This window comes from Aplidium turbinatum, chromosome 18, assembly GCF_918807975.1.
Source record: "Aplidium turbinatum chromosome 18, kaAplTurb1.1, whole genome shotgun sequence".
Taxonomy (NCBI): Eukaryota; Metazoa; Chordata; class Ascidiacea; order Aplousobranchia; family Polyclinidae; genus Aplidium; species Aplidium turbinatum.
In genome coordinates this window covers 9,454,895-9,474,457 of record NC_137489.1, presented here as the reverse complement: position 1 = coordinate 9,474,457, position 19,563 = coordinate 9,454,895, and the positions used below count along the sequence as shown (strand labels likewise).

The following is a 19,563-nucleotide window of genomic DNA, read 5'->3' as shown; positions in this document are numbered from 1 at the left end:
TTATTTTACTTAAATGTAAATAAAGTTTGTAAACGAGCAGTAATTTTTGATTACTGGAAGCTTCTTGGTTCAGCTTTGGTTGAGATTTCATTGCTTTTAAGTTATAATTTTAAACAGCGTACAGCTTGTATGACAGTATTAAAATTGTAACTTTTGTCTATTTTAATGTAAACAGTAACACATTGCTCTTCCAAAAAGTTGAAACGAAAGTAATCTACAATACTGGAGTGTTAATAGAGATATAAGATGGAATGTACCTTATGTAGCTTCCTGCAGATAAAGGTTAAGGGCTTTTCGGACGGCTTTCAAAATTTCGCTATAAGATATAGGCTACTGAAACATATTACATAGATACAAAGTGCCATTCAAAGTCCAAAGCGCATCCCAGTCGACCATCAGTCGAATTATAGGGAAATTTGATGAAAAGTTTAGGAACGAAGTTTTGTTTTGGAATAGATGCAAAGCTTCACCAAAAAAGGTTATTGAAATATTTTTTGGTCATGAAAAAATGATGCAAACCTTACTTTCAAACTAGATCTTGTATTTCCAACTTCTCCAAAAATCTAGTTTTTAATTTAAAAATTTGGTCAATTAGGCTACTATTTAAGCTACATCAAAAACAGTGCTGGACCACAAGATATGCAATAAAGCGACCAAAATAATGTAAAATCTTCCCTTCACACTTCCTCTACCCCACTATTTGCATTTTTGTACCTCAACCTCTACACCGTTTACTTTTTCTTACAATTTTTGTATTTATGGAGTACCATAAATCCCTCCATTAAACTTGTTTTTTTGAATGCGCCCTAACCTACAAGTTTAGGATTCTACCAGACGCGCACCTTTATCATGATTAACCAAATGAAAAATGGCAATGTCTGGTGCAAATAAAATGTTGTTCGCCTAAAAAGTATGTAAATAAACTCGTTGGCCAAACGTAGCTTTCGGTTAATGTAGCTTTCGTTGGCCAAACATGTGATTACTGGTTAGTTGTGCCATAGCTTTTGACTCACGACCCTTGGAGCCATTGCCGGATTATCCATAAGGCTAAACAAGTTGGAGCTTTTGGCCTATGAAAGTTTGACCCAACCATAAATAATATAAAGTACAGTATTTGAAATAAGTTCAACACTTGACGAATGAGATTGAAATAACGGAGTGGAACTTGAAATAATTACCTAACCTGTGGCCATTTACATAATAGCGGCCAAATAGCTGTCTGGAGGTTTAGTTGAAATACGTTTAATAGCCCTTTTGTAAGCCTAAATAAGTCTTACAAGTTTTTTGCGCAAGTAAAATAGGCCCACAAGTTTAAGCTTTAGGCCTACAATACTCATAATCAGGCACTGCTTGGAGCCTCTAATTTCCAATGTACGCAATGAAATCAGTTAGTTTGTGGTTGGTGTACTGTGGACAGGGACGTTGAGAAGATATTTTGGGCACGATGTTAATGAGATCTTTGGACCCCAAATCAAGGATATTTATAAGAAAAACGCATTGCATCCAAAGAACACACTGTGGTTTCTTTTTTATATGTTTTCAGGGCCCTTAAAAAGATTCCGGCCCCTAACATTATCCCGGACATGGATTCAAAAGTACCCCCAGAATCCCCGTGTCAACACTACCGAGTCTATCCAAATTTTGTTATTCAATTAGAAACTTCATACAGATACAGTATAATCGTTAAATGGAACTTACACGTGAATTTTTGAAACTCAGAGCAACGCAGTAACCTCATTTAGCAGCTACACTAGGCTATTTTGGTATAAACTATCTAAAATTAAACCTCAGTTTTTAACAATTTTGTGCACTGTAAAGCAACACTATTAGTCACAGTAAATCACACAACTTAGCCTGTGCATTGTACAAGTTCATGTGGTTTATCAAATCCCATTGGTGAAAGTCGATTCAACGTTGGGGGTTCTGTTTGGAGATAGTATAGCAGAGTAGACAACATTTTTCAACCCGCTGTGCACACTTAACATCAAATCAATGTAAAAAATGACATGATTTACTTCAATGATTTATGCTCCCTAAGGAAAGCAGCTGTTGAAAATTACTCAATGCCTTGAAGGGTTGGAACACAGAAGGATAACAATAACTGTTTTTTACGCTAAACAGGCTTGAACTGCTTAGTTTATTAGACTGTATCATCTGTGTTAGCCTACACATGTTGCGTTAGAATGTCTGCATTGAGTGTTATCGTCAACGTCATATTGTCAGTTCAACTATTAAACAGGACCGCCACAACGTTTTCTATTCATCATTGCGCAGAATTGTGAACATCAAAATAGCCTAATAGCCAGTAGAAGTTGTACTGTAACTGCAATCAGCTAATTTAAATCTTGCCTTCTGATTGGTTCATAAACCTCATCTGTTACAGCGACCTGAAGATTATAAATACGAGTACGTTCCCAGACAGATACAAAGCTTCAACGTCTACAGACGTTGATCTAATGTAAAAATAGCGGATTTGCAATCTGGGTTCAATACGCAGTGCGCTGCACCTGTTATCTTTTCGTAGCCTGTTTGTTACATACCTTCACTTTGCAAGGAAACAAAGCAAAAGTTAAAAATTCAAAAAATATATTAAATTCTCTTGCTTCACCGCAATATTCCTACGCACAAGCATCTTCAAACGCAGAAAGCACATCAGGTGATATTAGCCTAGCCTATTTCCATTACGGCGCATGACTTTAAGAAAAGTTCTTCGAAGAAATAATAGTTATTTAGGCTTACGAGTGTTCGAAACAAAAATGTTTTAAACATTTTTTGAAATTTTAAACTTTTGTTTTGTTTCATTGCAAAGTTTCCTGGTCTTGATTTTGTCGCGAACAATTTTAGTAAAAAATTCCGTGTCGAATTCTTTTCTGTAGATCAAAAGTTGTTTCGTCTCATTTGGGCTAAAATTTAAAATTGTTTTATAACATAACAGCTCTACTTCGTGTGAAGCTTTATCGATCAAATGGGATATGCAAGAGCTATTCTTTATGACAAAAGTTATTCTTTCGGCCATTGCTCGACAGCTTGCAGCAGACCCTATTTGCAAAATTCCTCAATCAGGGCATGGTCGCTATTGTCAGCCTTTAGTTTAGCTTGGCAAAAAAAATCAATGTTTTTCAGCAAACGTTTACAATGTTCTTCTCTGGTTTTACTTTTCTTTGCCGCAACTCTCAATGCGGCCCAGCCATAGGCCATTGCAACTAAGCAAAATCACTCTGAAACTACATCGGTCCTTTTTACATTGATTCAACATCTACAGACAAAGACAGTGTGAAAAGAAAAACTTTTAGGCGTTCAAGGCACAGCGATTTTCGAAGTAGAAATGACCACCACCTAAAGTACTTTAGCATAGAAGTAGCCTACGTTAGGAAAAGCCTGCACGATCTTGTCTGACGTTGCAGCCTAATGACGTAGCAAGTTGTCGTCAGCTGATAGCGGCAGTCTTTCATGTGCTTGCGTAAAGAGTCTTTATGACTGAGGAGTGTCATTAATAATGTTGTTTCCCTGGCTGTAGTTGTTGAAAGAGTATTGCAGTTCAATAGTCTATCAGCAATCAACTTGATTCAAAGGTTCTACGCGTTAAGCCACCGATTTCCAGTTTCACGCAAGCTTTACAAAGATCGTTTCTTTGGCATCGCCGAAAGGATCCACCATGAAACAAAACGTTTACGACATGTAAGTATCATACATTTAGTTTTAAAGTTGTGTAAATGTCCCGAACTTTTGCTGACTAAATGTTCGATAAAGCGATGCTTATTTTTCAACTAACTGCTACTTGAGGTTGTTTGTGGCCGACGTAGACTGTGTTAATCGTTTTGTTTGGATTAAAATTTTCTTATTTTTGTTTTATTTCAAAATGCAAGCTGTTTCGTTTCAATTTTAACTTGAAACAAAAAGCGAAACTCAAGAGAAACTCATAAATTAAAGTATAATTTAAACTAGATTAGAATTAGTTGGACGCAGTTGTCAGTTGTCACATATCTTTTTTTGGTTGGATAAAAACGCCAATGTGGCAACTCGGGATCAAAGTGTCATTCCACCATCATAGCACCAGAACCACTTACGTGATAATGTAGGCTACATTGTAACGTCAGTGAATGGATGAATTAATCGAATTTTTCATGACTTTGCTGCTCAGCTCAAGGGATGGAATGACACTTTGATCTTGATCGTTTTATTGCATTTTTTGTATAACGTTGATTAAATTGTTACCGTTTTAGTTTTGATTTTATGAAGTCTATTTACAACTTATCGCACTAACAGGGTGAGAGAGAAACCTTTTATTTTGTCTGTTGCTAGAATAGTACGGTACAATTATACACAACATGAATAAAATAGCACCATAGCAATCTAGATACCACAACAGACAGGAAGCAGCGAAAGACTATAACAGTCATCGAGTCAGCTGCTTCTCTATTCAAATGTGACAAATGTCAAGCATCGGCAAATTCAGTAAAAATCAAAGAAAAAAAAAAGTCATTTGCTGCTGCAATCCTCAAGTGAAGTCCTGTGGTTTTATTCAAATAAAGTGAGTGACATCAGTGTGACCTGTCAGGCTGCACAAAACTAACTCAATGTGACTGTGTAAATTGAGAAAGAAATTAAATAGAATATAGGCTAGATGAGAAATAATTGAGTATAAGCGAATAACACAATAGGTCAATAATATTTTCTTCAGATGAAATTTAACAAATCAAATCCAAGTAACGTATCATTACAAAGTTTGAGCCCAAAATAACAATTTATGATGATTTAAATGCACCTGTCACTCTTCTACTAACAAAAAGCAACAAAATTTAATTTCAATTAATAAAAATCATACACTTTGCTTTGAAATGAAAGCAAGAAAAGAAAAGGAGTTAGTTTTGTCGATTCAAGTGTGATTGATCCAAACTTGTCCCTTGTCCGGCAGTTGAGGCCTACTATTAAGTAATAGTAGCCCACTACAAAAAGTGCTCAATGCCAAACAAAAATAAAACAAAGTAACTTCAGCGGGTTTAACATGATGTATTACATACACAAATATAACATAATTAAAATAAACTCAAACGTTTTCGACACGTACATGTGTTCTCATCAGGAATTACAATTACATATCTGCAATATAAATAAAATGAAAATTGTGAGGTAAGTTTGACTTTGCATTATAACTGTAACTGCATACTAACGACACTCCAGACTGAAAAACACACAAAGTTTGTGTGTTTTTATATGGTTCAACAAAGCAAACTCTCTACCAAACAAAAAAGCCAAAGAAAGCAAATTACATAAAATATACTGTATTACTTTTTGTAACTATAGTTTAAAACCTTTTATATTAAACAACAAACTTAATTTAATTTTACGAAACAAAAACGTGCTCCAGGTGAGGCTCGAACTCACAACCTCCGCATTACTCCGTAACTGTTTATAAGTACGGCGCGCTAACCGATTGCGCCACTGGAGCTGGTGTTTGCTGCACGCGCAGCAATGAGTATGATTTCCACATTGCCTATTTGCAGTGAAGCAGTAGGTTGTCTACGAAATGAAGACCGTTTATTTAAATTTCAAACGATTTTGGACCTTTAAAACTCAGGGAACTTACGTTTTTGTTGTTAGAGAATAACAAAACACTTAATGAAAACAAAATTGCACGGATGATTGATTAATGCCACAGAAGCTCTCAATTTGGGTCAGGGGCGGATCCAGGTATTAACGTTAGGGGGGGCGATGTCGTTGACATTCAGGTAAGTGATCAGCCCGGCACAAACAACGACGGAGGTCTCCCCTAGAAAATTTAGGTTGAATTTGGTGCGTTCTGAGAGCATTTCGAACACAAATTATGAGAAATTCTATAATTTAAAAAACCCTCAACAATGTTGTTGTTTAACAAAGGGAGAGATGAAGAGCTGATGTGCCCTTGCCAAGTCAAGTTGAACTTGAACCCTGAACAATTTAGCCGCATTTATTGTTGAGACTGAAGGTTTCACCTTGATTGTTTCATAGCAATTTAAAAATTGACCACGGAAAGATAATAACAGGTAATTCTGTCTTCCCAATGTCACAGCATAATATAGGCCTACTCAGTGTTGTACGCGTCAATAAAATAAATTGACGGCGTCAGCACGAATCGCCTAAAAAATTGACGGCGTCAGTGCTAATTTCTAACGCTATTTTAGCCAGGGTCTCACAAAACGGAAGTATTTCAACCAAGTTTAGGCTAACAATAGCTATATAAATAAAGAGTAGGTTTTATGTTTTGAGACTGTATTGTAACTACCTGCTTTAGCTTATTAGTTATTTCCTTGTAGAAACACAAGCATTTCAAAACGTTTGTCTGACAATCCGCTGCGTTTGGGACGCATAATGACCTTTCCAAGTGAAAACATGCGTTCCACAGCAGCGCTGAATGGTAGCCTATAGGTGTGTTGTATTTCAAAAACAAGTCTTGAAAACGTTTACTCGGAAAGGTATCACTGTTCCAAGCGTGCTGTGATGGCTTAGCATATATAAATCTTTTAACGAGGTCCACTGCACCAACATCGCTCTTTTCAGGGGCATAGAGCTCTTGAAATAACGTATCATCAACCACCGCGATGACATTCATTGATTTTTCTCTTTCTCTCTCTGATCCCTCGTTCTCGATACTGATCACGATATGAGTGATCACCATTTGGCGAACTTCTTCCGCTTGCATTCCAGGTAGCTATTCCAACCAACACGAAATTGGGTAATTCGAATGAATCGCGCTGGCAAGAATACACTGTGAAACTCTTATTGTGAAACGAGATTTTCCATGAAAACAAAAAATGACGCATAGCGCTTGACGCTTAAAATCGGCAATATGTTTGACGGCGCTATCACTTCCGTCAACTAAAAAATAAATTGACGGCGCTATAGCCTCAGCGTCAACAAAAAGTTGACGCCGTCAACGTGTAACACTGATAATATTGATACAGACATTGAGGCAGGCGCGAATCTAAGAGTTTTTTTCGGGGGGGGGCAGAAAATTTGAAAATCAATTAAAAAGAAAGAAAAAGCTAAACAGATATGAACAATGATACTACGACATATACGATATGCTAGAAAATAGACATTAAAACAACCATTTTCATCAATTGTGATGCCGAGGGACTAATATCAGCTGTTTAGAAGCATATCAAACCATTTGATGCGGAAACATACAATTTTTCACAAAATTTCGGGGAGAGGCCGGGCCCCCTGCCTCCCCCCCCATAAATCCGCGCCTGCATTGAGGTTGTTATAGACTTACTGCATAACTTCGAGGTTTTATTCCTCTGACAAGTTTTGAATTGTTATAAAGAGCAATGAGGCAAGGTTATGCATGCATTCAACATAGCCTAATGACCAACAAAAGTGGGGGCCAGGTCAAAACACTGAGTCGATCCTCCACCCCCGTAGAATAGGCTAGCTTTATAGCCATTATAGGCTAGCTTTCGATTGTAAATTTTTATTTTGGACCAGCAAAACACTACAATTTGTACATTAAAACTATAGAATGGCAGTGAAACATAGTTAAATGACGATCAAAGGATATAGTCCTCCTTAAAAATGTGTCATGCACGGTCGCTGCACCAGACAAAGAAAGAAACTAACAATAATAGAAACAACCATTTCTGTGGACTTCACAAATAAAACGAAAATAAAAAAGCCACTTTGCCGGTACGGGTTATACTAATAGGTGTCGTACCTTTGACTACAACACAAAGTCAAGTTTGCGGTTTCTGCTGTTGGCAAATCGATTTATCACGGAGTCTGCGTGTCAATTAAAATGTCCCGATGCTGGTATAGTAAGGCCAATCCATTGAGTCTTTCCTCGCCGATGTTGTTCCTCAGCCACGTTTTTAACGACCGAAGAGATGAAAAGCTTTTTTCGGCTGATGCTACGCTGACTGGCAAGGTTAATAGTATTTTTGGAAGAGAGTGTACGATTGTGTACACATCTTCATCACACTGTTGTAAAGCTTCTTCCGCAGTCATCGATAAGACTGCAGCAGTCGCTGGAACAGTTGTATTTGCCCACTTCTCCTTCCATAGTTGGATCTCTGAACATAGAGCTGATTCCACACTATATATGGCGTAACAAGCCGTTGTAGGCATTGCAAATGACTTTTGTCAATGCTATTGGGTCGATACTTGAGCAATTTCGTGGTACCGGTAGCAATGATGTTAGGTGACAAGATGCTAAAATCTCATTGAAAAAAATTGAACTTTGCTGTTTCTAGATGCAATTTCAAGGTAGAATTCGAATGGTTTTAGTTCCACATCTGACCGCCAAAGTTGCCAATAACCTGCTCTGTCAATCAACTTATCTAGGACTATGTTATTATTATTATAGCCTACCCCAGCCTGACCTAATCTTTGAACATGGCGAAAGACTTATTCAGCATTGCTTTCGATATGTCGTTTTCCAAATCGTATACATATAAATGAAGAATAAAGCTACTTTCTTAGGTTTTAGGGGGGGCGATCGCCCCAATCGCCCCCCTCTGGATCCGCCCCTGATTTGGGTAGGCTACTGTTTTTGTTTTCAACATTTTGTTTATTCCGGGTCTAGTGGCTGTGGTTCCCAACCAGGCCCGCAACCAGCAAATATTTTCGGGGGGGGCATTTAATTTTTATAAAAGAACAAACATTAAAATGATGCATTTTGACATTTTTATGTTAATGTCCACGCCCATTGATAGAGTGTGTGGCCCTACCATGCTACGGTTCAGTGGTCATAACTTATGTCAATCACGTTTTTGTTTAGTACAGCATTAAAGGAAACTAGCCTTTGTAACCTTTTCTCATTTAGCTATGACTACCCTTGAAGGAAGAAAATTACGATATCACAGTAATGTGCTCAGTCGGTTACAAATAAAATACAACATCTGTAGGCTACGAACTGCATTGGCACGACTAGAGTCATAAATTAATCAATAACATATATTTACATCAACATAAACGAACAGAAAATTGAATGAGGCTGTTCACCAGGCATGTTCATATCATTTAATAAACGAACAGATACATATGAATAAACTCAACACGGTAATTACAAATTACAATCCTGAAACATTTTGTTGGCTCAACAAGTTTTTATGTTTGTAGGCCCAAAGAAGTTGACTTTGCAAATGCAAATGACATTTTAATTTAGAGCATAATGTCTAACTTTCTACTTGATTTGGCAAGTTCGTTTAACACCAATTCCGCGCTTGGAATTTGAGTACGATGGATTTGCATGAGAGCTAGTCCAGAAAGCCTGTCCTGCCCCATAGTGCTTCTAAGGTAACTTTTCAAGCGTCGTAGACAGCTCTAAATGTTCTTTCTGCAGAAGCAATTGTGACTGGAAGTGTAGCCAAAATTATCAAGAGTTTGTAAATGTTTGGATAAAACTCTTTTTGGGATTCTATTGCTGACACCGCATCAATCGCACTTGCTGGCCTTTCACTTTCAAGAATTCATTTAAAATCAGATTTACAAATGCCTAAGCCCAACTGAGTAGCTTATTCACCACGCTATCGCAGCTGCTTTTGATCTCGAATTATTTAGTTGTTTTTAAACGATTTTGATGGTGATGATGGATGCTGACATTATGTATACGCTAACGAAACAGATAATGAGGATGCCAGCCTAATTTATCGAACAAAATTGTTAGCATAGCTTCCAACCAGCGTAGCCTACTTTCGGTTTCGATAGTCTACAGTCTACACTCCACAGTGCGTGCACGGACATTTTGCCGAAAGGACATTTTGCCGAAAGACATTTTGCCGAAAGACATTTTGCCGAAAGAACATTTTGCCGAAACTCATTTTGCCGACAGGACTAATTACCGAATGCTATAATTTCGCCAATTTGTCTAATCGGCATTTAGTCCTTTCGGCAATTAGTCTTTCGGCAAAATGAGTTTCGAAAAAATGTCTATTTGGCAAAATGTCTTTCGGCAAAATGTCCTTTCGGCAAAATGTCCCTTCGACAAAATGTCCGGGTACCCTACAGTATGGCTGTACGTGTACGACGTATAGTAGGGCCTACATATCATACTGCATAAAACGCTTAAAAAAATTTCAAAAAATTTCGTGGGGGGCAAATGCCCCCAATGCCCCCCCTGGTTGCGGGCTTGTTCCCAACCTTTATGCATTTCTTCCTTTGCTTATGCTGGAGCTTTTTATTCTTCCTCTCCTGCTGAGCGAACGCCCGCACTTATTTCATATTTCTTTGCTAAACGTTTCATTTTCGGACGGAAGAACTAAGAACAGGGGCGCCGGAACGATTTTTGACTGGGGGAGCAAGATTACAAAAAAAGGGCACTTTTGTTTGGAAAAAGGCCAATTTTTTTTTCAAGTTTTAAGATAAGATATAGCGATAATGCTAATCTATCAGCTCACTATGTATTGTAATTTGTAGGCTATTGAGTAATGATAGCCTACAAGTGTCCGGTATACAAAGAAGGGCATCATGCTATGTTATAATGATGTAACCTACTGTTAAGCCTTAAAGCAGCCGGCGGCCATGGCCGCTAAGTAGTGCTTGAATGACCGCCGGTGCTACCTTCTCCATCGGCCAAGTTTGGCCGCCGGTCTCTTCTAGCCAATTATTTAATTTCGCAATAGAATGATCGTGGATTAACTGTCGAAAATATGTAGTATCAAACAGTGACGCAAAATTAGGTCAGCGCGTCATAATCGCCATTGTTGCATTGTGCTGGAATATTTGTTATTGATGGAATATATCCATCTGCGATCACCAGCGCTGTAGGCTAAGTCTTGTTTGTAATTCCCGACGTTTATTTTAACATTAGCTCAATTGGTTAGCGCGTCACTTCTGGAACGAAGAAGCTTCAAGATCAAGCGGCGCTGGTTCGACTCTCGGGGTGTGCGCTTGAGCAACGCACGTTGAGGACTGCTCTCCATTCAGCGGCATCTAATTGATGGAATAGTTCCCCGGCAACAAGACTTCAACAATCAGAAACTTCACTCTGTCAATCTCGGTGACCGGGCCTGCGTCAGTGATTCAAAGCCTCTACAAGTATGCGAAACTACCAGGATTAAGCTCTGCAAGAAGCTTTCCTAGTCCGAGGACAAAGATCCAATCAATCAATCAATGAAACAAAGTCTTAATCCGAAGTGCTAATTTACATCGCCTGGCAATATTGTCGTTTTTATGTCGATTCGATGTTGTCGGACATTGAATCGTTGTTAAAAAGGAGAACTAGGTTAGTTGACATCCGAGGAGAAAAAATTTTTGATCATATTTTGCAAAAATTATGCTTCTTTTAGTAGGCTAATGTCCTTCACATCATTGAAATACTTATTTCATTATCTTGCCGTCATCGTCAACACAGTCATGTCGAACGTTGTTTTTCGTTGCTAAAAAGAATTCTAGGGGAGTGGCGAACTTCTTTTAAATCAGCCCACATTGGAGACACTCGTACGAGTGTCATTAGATGGTCCCGCAGTACTACGTTACAATCCCGATAAAGCAGCTACTGCGTGGTGCAACGATTCTATTGTAGGACGTCGCCCAGGCCCAGACTTCAACAACGCTAAGTGATCATTTTAGCATTGTTGCAAGTTTAATTTTATTTACTTGTGCTATCGTTATTTTTATTTTGTATTTTGCACGCAGATTTGGCCGCCGAGAAGGAGCTCCGGGTAGGCCACAATGGCTGCCGGAAAAAAAAACGAGTTTTAAGGCCTGTACTGTGTTGCAGACTTGCAGTTGCAAAATTTTGTGCCGTGAATATTATTTTGAGGCAAAAATGAAAGATTAACTTATAAATAGGCTAAAAGGGAATAGCAGAAATTGTTATATTGCAAAATGTGCAGTAGCTGAAAATGACTTTAAAAGGGCACCAAGAAAATGTTACATCACTTTAAAAGGGCACCATTGCCCCCCTACCCCTCCATCCGCGGAAAAATTGAGGGCAGGGGGGCACCCGCCTGCCTCCCTGCCTGCCTGCCTGTCTGCCTGGGCATCCGCCCTCCCGCTTCCGGCGCCCCTGACTAAGAAGTAGGCCTACGGTAGCCTGAACCCTAGGCTACCTTAGCCTAATTGTGATAAAATGTGTCAGTACCTAAACAGTAAATCAGTAGCTTTTTACATTGATTCAACATCTGCAAATGTTAAACCAATTTAAAATACGACTGATTTGCTGTCTGGGTAGTGTAAGACTACTTTGGACAGTTTGAATCCAAATTGAATTCAAAATTTTTGATGGCTCTGTGAAAATTGGAAGAAAAATCGTAACCAACTTTCGATGCGCTGACGACATAGTGTTAATTTGTGGAAGTGCAACGGAACTGCAAGAACTTTTGAACAGGATCAAGTCAAGAAGGGAAGAATGTGGTTTGCAATTAGCCTACATCCCACAAAAACAAAAGTGATGGCCATCACTCATCAGCCTACCCTAAAACAAATGAAATTTGTCCAAGATTGGTGGAAATGCTGTTGAAAATGTAGGCTAAGTATGTAGTTTGCGTTATCTGTGCAGTGTCATAATAACAGACAGTTACGAAACGATGATAATGATAGCACAGAAATTAGGCGAATTGCAATGACAAAAGCAGCTATGACATCACTTACAAACCGTCTTGGTAAGAACACAAAGTTAAGATTACTGCGAACTCTCGTTTTCCCACTTGCCACGTATGGATGTGAGATTCGGATACCGTATGCAAAAAACATGACTTTAAAAAGTTTTGAAATGGTGCAACAGGAGGCTGTTACGCATCAGCTGGATGGAAAGAAAAACAAATGAATTTGTTATTAGGCCTACCCGACAAATAGACGATGACTGGAGTCTGATTAACAATATTAACCTTAGAAAATTAAGATATTTTGGACACATAGCAAGAAGCAACTCATTGGAAAATTTAACGTTGACTGAGATGGTGCAAGACAAAGGGACGACAAAAAATGTAATATTTTGGAAATATCAAGCAAATTACCGGAATAAAAATATGCCAGAAGTACTAAAAAAACAAAAAAACAGAGCAAAATAGAGGGAGTTCATATGGGAGGCCACAGCTGATCAAATATGATTAATCTGTTGAAGAAGAAGAAGTGTAAGACAATTAATCATCCCTCACCCCCAAATAACACCAAATAAAATTTTATAATGGCGATGCAATAAAATAAACAATTCAATCAATCATCGGCAGCAGTGGCGAGTGGTTAGCGCGTTGGGCTCGCAGTCGAGAGCCTGCATGTTCGACTCCAGCCACCCGCACTTGCTGTTGTTTCTCTGGGCAAGAAACTTTACGATAATTGCCTCTACCCTGTGATCGATTTCGAGTGATAGGTAGTACCAAATTTAAGTCATAAGTAGAGTAGACAACCGGAAACAGACATTGCCGTCGGCTGCAGCGTGGGTCAGGTGTGCGTCGGAAGACGTACACCGATGCATAGCGCTTAAGTCCGCTTTCCCGCAATGCAGGATAAAGATAATAAAACAAAAACAATAAAAAAACAAACTTCAATTAAACAGCACAACAACAATTCACTTCCAGTTTTTTGTCTGTGTTATATCTGGGCCGGTTTAGATGAGCACAAAGTTGATATTTCGGCATAAACTGCAGAAAGACAAACTCAAAGCTATTTTGGTTTTCGACCGGTTTTCCATGCAACACTAGTCAAACTAAAAAAAATATTCCGGAACAACTGACGATCTTTCACGGAACGCCGGTTAAAAATCACTGTTGTAAAGTACAGACATGCAGTTCGTATGACAATACTCAAACCACAATGACATCTTTATTCAAAGAAATCTTCGTTTAAAAAAATTAAAAAAAAACTGCAAAAAAAATGTCAATCGCTCGCCCAAAATTGTAGGCTACCTTGCCCTCAATAAAAGTTGATTTAATGACGTTACATTTCATATTGATTGACGTTTTCTCGAGGTTTGGCTGTATTCAGTAGCTGTAGTTCAAACTTTTTATTTCAAATATACTCTCCCAACAGTCGCTGTTGCCCCCCTAATTTTTTTTTAGCTGTGTCACTGGGTTAGTCGTACAGAAACTTATGCTAACTTATGCACCACGTTGGTAAAAATTATGATGTGGTTGATTTGGTAGGTTGAGATGGTTGGTAAAAACGATGCTTTATAAAACAACATTTCATGGAATGACAGATAGACTGGGGAAGACAATGATAAATAAAGGATTAAAATTTTGTGGAGTTCGTGGGAGTGGTAATTCTGGCATTTAGGACTTTTAGTAGCCTAATTTTTTTTATTCATTTATTGTTTCTGTTGAAACAGTTAATGTTGCAAATCCTAGAATTAGTCTCTTTTTATTTACCTTTCACAAAAAAGTGAGGGAATATGGTTCGCACCACACCACCTCTGGGTGTACCCTACATGGGCTACAAATTCATCTTATTCATCAGATGTAGCTATATTTTACAGAATTTTCTACGTTTTTCTGATGCTATGGACTGAAAAGTGCTTTGCAAAAACTCGAAGTGATCTCACGACAGATCTTATGAAAAATTACGACAGCAAAATTCGTCCAAGCACGAGTTACAACAACAGCGTACACATCCACTTCAAACTTCACTTAAATCAACTGCTAGATGTCGTAAGTGAAAAATGAAGAGATTAGCTTATCTGATTCGTAGGCCTATAACTAGAAATTGGCTAACCATAATCAAGATTCTAGACGCGAAAAGCCAATCCGAGCTCAATTAATTTCAGGTTTTCTGCTTGCTCCAAAAAACCTAAATTAAGGTTTTGGTTGATTGCATGGGCTGTATCCAAGGGGGGGTGATCACCCCCCACTTATTGGAGTGGTTTGGAATAACTAAGACGACTTTAGCCCACTGTCTAAAAATCACCTCTCCCCCGAATTTTGAAAGTGGATAGAGCCCCTGGTTGATTGGCGAATTTTAATCGGAGTAAACAAAAGATTCTACTCTCGAAAAAAATCTGTTCAACAATATTTTTTTTTTGTTGATGGCAGGCTACTTTTGATTTAAAGCACCGTGATACATTAGGCTAAGCAATTTATTTTGTTGCATAGATTGAATTATTTCAAAGTAAAGCAAACAAATTTCATTTTTCTACTTTTTACGCAGAGTGAAGTTAGTCAGAAGATAGAAATGAAGCTTTTTATATCCCACATTTGGTATGAGCCGAGGCTTAAGTGGGACCCTAATGACTATGAAGGACTCAAATCCGTTCACATCTCTTCATCTGATCTGTGGTTTCCTATACTGGTGCTTTACAACAAGTAAGCTTTGCAAATACAATTCAGTCTATTTAACAGTCTGCTGTAAGGATTAAGCTACCATGGATTACCTTATTTTAAAACCAAAATCTCAAATTTTTATGTTGATTTAAAACTTTTTTACATGACGCTTATATTTTCTACTTTTGTTGCCTCAGACGATGTTTCAACTAATTTGATGAAGCTGCGTCTATGATTGAATTCGAAAAAGTAGCCTACATCTAAGATTGTTATCAAGATCTGTTTTCTGACATAAGGTTTGAACGATTTATTGCTATAATCTGTCATTAGGTTTCTTCATTTTTTTAGTGCCGATGGAGATTTCGGCATCTCTCAGTTTACTAAAGCGAAAGTCAATTATTCTGGTTGGGTAGAATGGAACCCACCTGCAATATTCAAGAGTTTCTGCGAAATTAAGGTGAACTTTGGTGAAAATTGTTGTTCTATACATTATAACATGTTAAATGATGTTTCATAAATGCTGGCTTGCATTCAGTAGCTATAACTTATAACAAACTCTTTATTTTAAATAGAAAAATGTCTGCTCCCCGAACTGTTACTTTTGCCTTCCTAAAATTTTGTTTTTAGCTACGTCTCTACTGGGGTAGCCTACATGACCTTAGACCTTGTGTGGCGATTTTCCAGTTTCTAATATTGTAAAGTTAGGCTATGTGTCAAATTAAAAATTTTAATCTTAAATCTTGAGATGCTACTTTGATTTTGTTTACTGTTTGTGATAGGCTGCAGTTTTTGCTGAAGTAAAAAGTAATAACTTGCTTTTCCTGTTAGGTAGCAGACTTTCCTTTTGACACTCAAAACTGTACAATGAAGATCGGGCCGTGGTCAGATCATCAAAAGTTAATAGACATGGTCAACTCAGATGGTGAAGTCAAGTATGTTTGTGCCTGTGTTTGTTTTGTTTTGTTTTTTTCTTCTTTTTCTTCTTCTTCAACAGATTGATCATGTTTGATCAACTGTGATTTTCCATATGCACTCCCTTCATTCTGTTCTGTCTTTTGTTTTTAGTATGCCTATCCTACCGCTGCTTTTTATTTTTATTTGGTGTCTATCCGTGACACGTCTGTAAAACAGGCTACGAAAACCTCAAATGCATTTTAGAGATCACAAATGTGAAGATCCAGACATCTCAGCCTACGAAGTTAGTGGAGAGTGGGACATTTTGTCGGTTGGTTGCCACAAACACTACATCGACTACGCTTGTTGCAGAGGTAAACAATTTTGCTTTGTTGATATCTACTGCTTGCTTTTACAAATAGGCAGTTATCCAGGCAATAGCGTTAAAAGAGAATATAAGCTAGGGAAAACGTTTGGACGCAGCCCGAACTGATTTTCGGGGCCCCTAACATTTTCAAGGGGGCTGGGAACAAAAGCCATTGCGTATTCTTTGAATATGGTGCGCTTTTCTTAGAAATGTCTTGATTTGGGCCCGAGAATCTCATTGATAGGTACAGGTCCCTAATGATCCTCTCAACGGCCCTATATCCTGGTGCAACCGAATGGGTGAAGAGGCTTTAGCCCGAAAGTTTCTCTACTATAAACGCAAACATGTGTTGAAAATGAGAAGTGTTGCAATGACTTGAAGCTGCAGATTAACAATGCGCATCAGCAGTTCATGTGGAATAAGTTAATAACTACCACATCAGACAGCAAAATTTGTCATTTTACATCGTCTGCAGACGTTTTTGCGTATGCAGACGTTAAATCAATGTAAAAACGGTGGATATTGCTGTCTGGAATTCGCATCATGACAATGTGATGCATGAAAGTGCAAAAAGCACTTAGGCCTACCCATTTCTTGTTCTACTCCCATAGTGGTATGAAATACCAAAACAACATAGCTTATAGGGCTTAGGCAAACGGTATAGGGTTAACTTAGGGTTAATCAGGTTAACTCGGATTTATATTAAGTAGGATATAGTTATTTGTAAAACATTAAGTTGCAAAATGACACAATGGCCACACAAATTATTATTTCAAAACACTAATTAATGAAAATTAATTTCAGCAGCGTTAGAGCTAGATTACGTCAGCAAGTTTCCAACTTCAAAGCAAACTGGTTTCACGCATGTTGTTGACCAAACTATGTTGAAGCTTGCTAATTTCCAATGTTCTTTTCTGTTCAGGTGATTTTTTCATTGATTTTACATACCACTTCATCCTCCAACGCAAACCACTTTATCTAATTGTCAACATCCTTTTCCCAACAATGCTCTTTTCTTTTCTAACTTGCGCCGTCTTCTATCTTCCGTCTGATGCTGGAGAAAAAATGACTCTAAGCATTTCGCTACTCCTCTCCCTTATTGTGTTTTTACTTGTTATCGGTAAGTTACAGTAATTTTTTTTTGTAGTAAAATATTAGGCTACTTTCTCAGACTATTTGCCACGACATGAAGTTGTGATAACAATTGAACTAACGGTTCTAGAGTGAAAATAATATTTTTATTTTAAAATTTATTTCTGATTCCAAAATAGCCTAACCCTAAAATTTAAATGCCCAGCAAGCAGCAGCATGTGCAAGAAGTCTTCTCATAACTAGATCAATGACGTCACATTGTACAAAGCAGGCTTAGGCTACAAAAAGAAGTAGGCTAACCTGCTATAAGCAAAGCAACTATGCACAAAATGATGTATGTATGTTTACCCACCTTAGATATCTAAGAGTACGTGCCCGCACATCAATTTAGCCATAATACCTTTTTGCAATTTGTTGGTTGTGAAAACGAATTCCTTTAATTTTTTTTCAGTTGAAGCGATCCCTTCTACAGCTAAAGGTGTGCCTTTGTTGTGCCAGTATATCGTGTTCACAATGATATTAGTGTGCCTTTCCATCATGATTACGGTTGCTGTATTGAACGTTCACTACAGAGGTCCAGCCACTCACATAATGTCTGACCGAGTTAAAAAGGTACTCATCAGCTTACCATCCTACATGGCCAAAACTTCGTTCTTTTTACATTGATTAAATATTTGTAGACGCTGCAACAATATAAAATGCTTGTTTTTATTTTACCTGGGATCAAACAAACCAATTTTATGTGCAGTACGTTTGTGCACTTGCAGCAGTGGCATCTTGCTGGAAAGTCGTTTTATTTCATCGCTTATTAATTTTCAGATTTTTATGATATGGTTGCCAAAGTTCATCTTCAGCTCCACAATGAAGCGACTTGATCCTTACGAAAGCGAAAAAAATGAAGCGGTCAAGCATCCCCTCATGTGCAATGACGTCAGTGGTGAGTGCTCGCTTGATGAATTCTAATGACTCCTCATACAGAGAAGGTTGCTTCTGCCAAATTAGCAATTTTAGATGTTGTGCTCAATTGTGTTTTGTAAATCTTGAACATGGTGGCACAGGTGGAAATGCCACAAGGAAGCAGTTTTATACATGTTTAAGTTACACTTTAAATAGCTATGGAATCGCATTTCGTTTTTTTTACTCATTAAGTATTGTCAGCATCTTTCCTTGCACCTTTATGATCTGTGTCAAACAAAGTCATTTCTATTCAACTTCCGTATGTTAAACACCCTGGACCCTGGTATTTGTGAAAAAATGAGTTATGTTCGCAAAACAACGCAAATGTAGGCTAATTATTTTACAGAAAATTGTCCCTTTTTATGTTAGTGGTTCACACCTTTGACTTCAGCTATTCATATTTGTGAAAACAGGTTTGTTTGTTTAGTTTTGCATTTAATCACTTTAGAGCTCTCTGGCCAGCATCCGGATTTGCAAACTACTCCTTTAGTTGGAAATGACGTCAGACAGGCGGCAGATGGTGTTAATTCTGTGTCCGAGTACTTCAAAGATCAACACGAAAGTCAAAAGGTTGAAATATTGTTTAATTGTTATTACTACCATAATATTGCTATAGTTGCTAAATATGACTATTGTTTTACCTTTTTTATTTTTTTGCTATTTGCTACAGTCACTGAATATGACCATTAATTGTTGTTTTATTTTCAATCTTTTTCCAATATTTGCATTTTGGAGTCTATTTCCAAAAGCGATTTGGCCTAAGAACTTTGCAAAGAACAAAAAGGTTGCAGTTCATCGTATAACCGAACACTTTCATTATTTCTAAAACATTTCTAGCAAGAAGACCAATGGAAATACGTGGCCATGGTGCTGGACCACTTTCTTTTGTACATCTTTATCATAGCCTGCTTGCTTGGAACGGTTGCTATCTTTGGAAAGAGATTGATGGAATTTGGGTCAGAGTAGGAACGCTTTTCTAACAACAACTTGGTCTACATGCGATTGTTGCTTAGTTAGAGCACAAATATCATGGAACTTCGTGTCATTAAAATTATTTGAGGAAGTAAACTATTTTAGTTT

General features: G+C 37.8%; 1 protein-coding gene and 1 non-coding gene across 2 annotated transcripts; one reads left to right on the top strand and one right to left on the bottom strand.

Moving 5' to 3' along the window:
• Positions 1-3,559: 3,559 nt before the first annotated feature.
• On the top strand, positions 3,560-19,563 carry LOC145787685 (acetylcholine receptor subunit alpha-1-A-like). Its single transcript, XM_082599482.1, has 11 exons — positions 3,560-3,678; positions 14,393-14,564; positions 15,061-15,215; positions 15,522-15,630; positions 16,002-16,105; positions 16,332-16,441; positions 17,357-17,554; positions 17,978-18,138; positions 18,346-18,463; positions 18,932-19,053; positions 19,321-19,563. The coding sequence occupies exons 1-11, from the start codon at positions 3,656-3,658 to the stop codon at positions 19,447-19,449; spliced, it is 1,401 nt and encodes a 466-aa protein (XP_082455608.1). The 5' UTR covers positions 3,560-3,655; the 3' UTR covers positions 19,450-19,563.
• Positions 5,361-5,449, bottom strand: Trnai-uau (transfer RNA isoleucine (anticodon UAU)). Its single transcript is given in 2 exon segments — positions 5,361-5,396; positions 5,412-5,449. It is a non-coding gene; the product is annotated as a tRNA-Ile (tRNA).

Excerpts from the sequence above, each read along its gene's own strand:
- LOC145787685 (XM_082599482.1), top strand. The coding sequence starts at position 3,656 with ATGAAACAAAACGTTTACGACAT. Across the intron at positions 18,139-18,345 it reads TGTCTGACCGAGTTAAAAAG|ATTTTTATGATATGGTTGCC; the intron begins GTACTCATCAGC and ends ATTAATTTTCAG. Across the intron at positions 19,054-19,320 it reads ATCAACACGAAAGTCAAAAG|CAAGAAGACCAATGGAAATA; the intron begins GTTGAAATATTG and ends AAACATTTCTAG.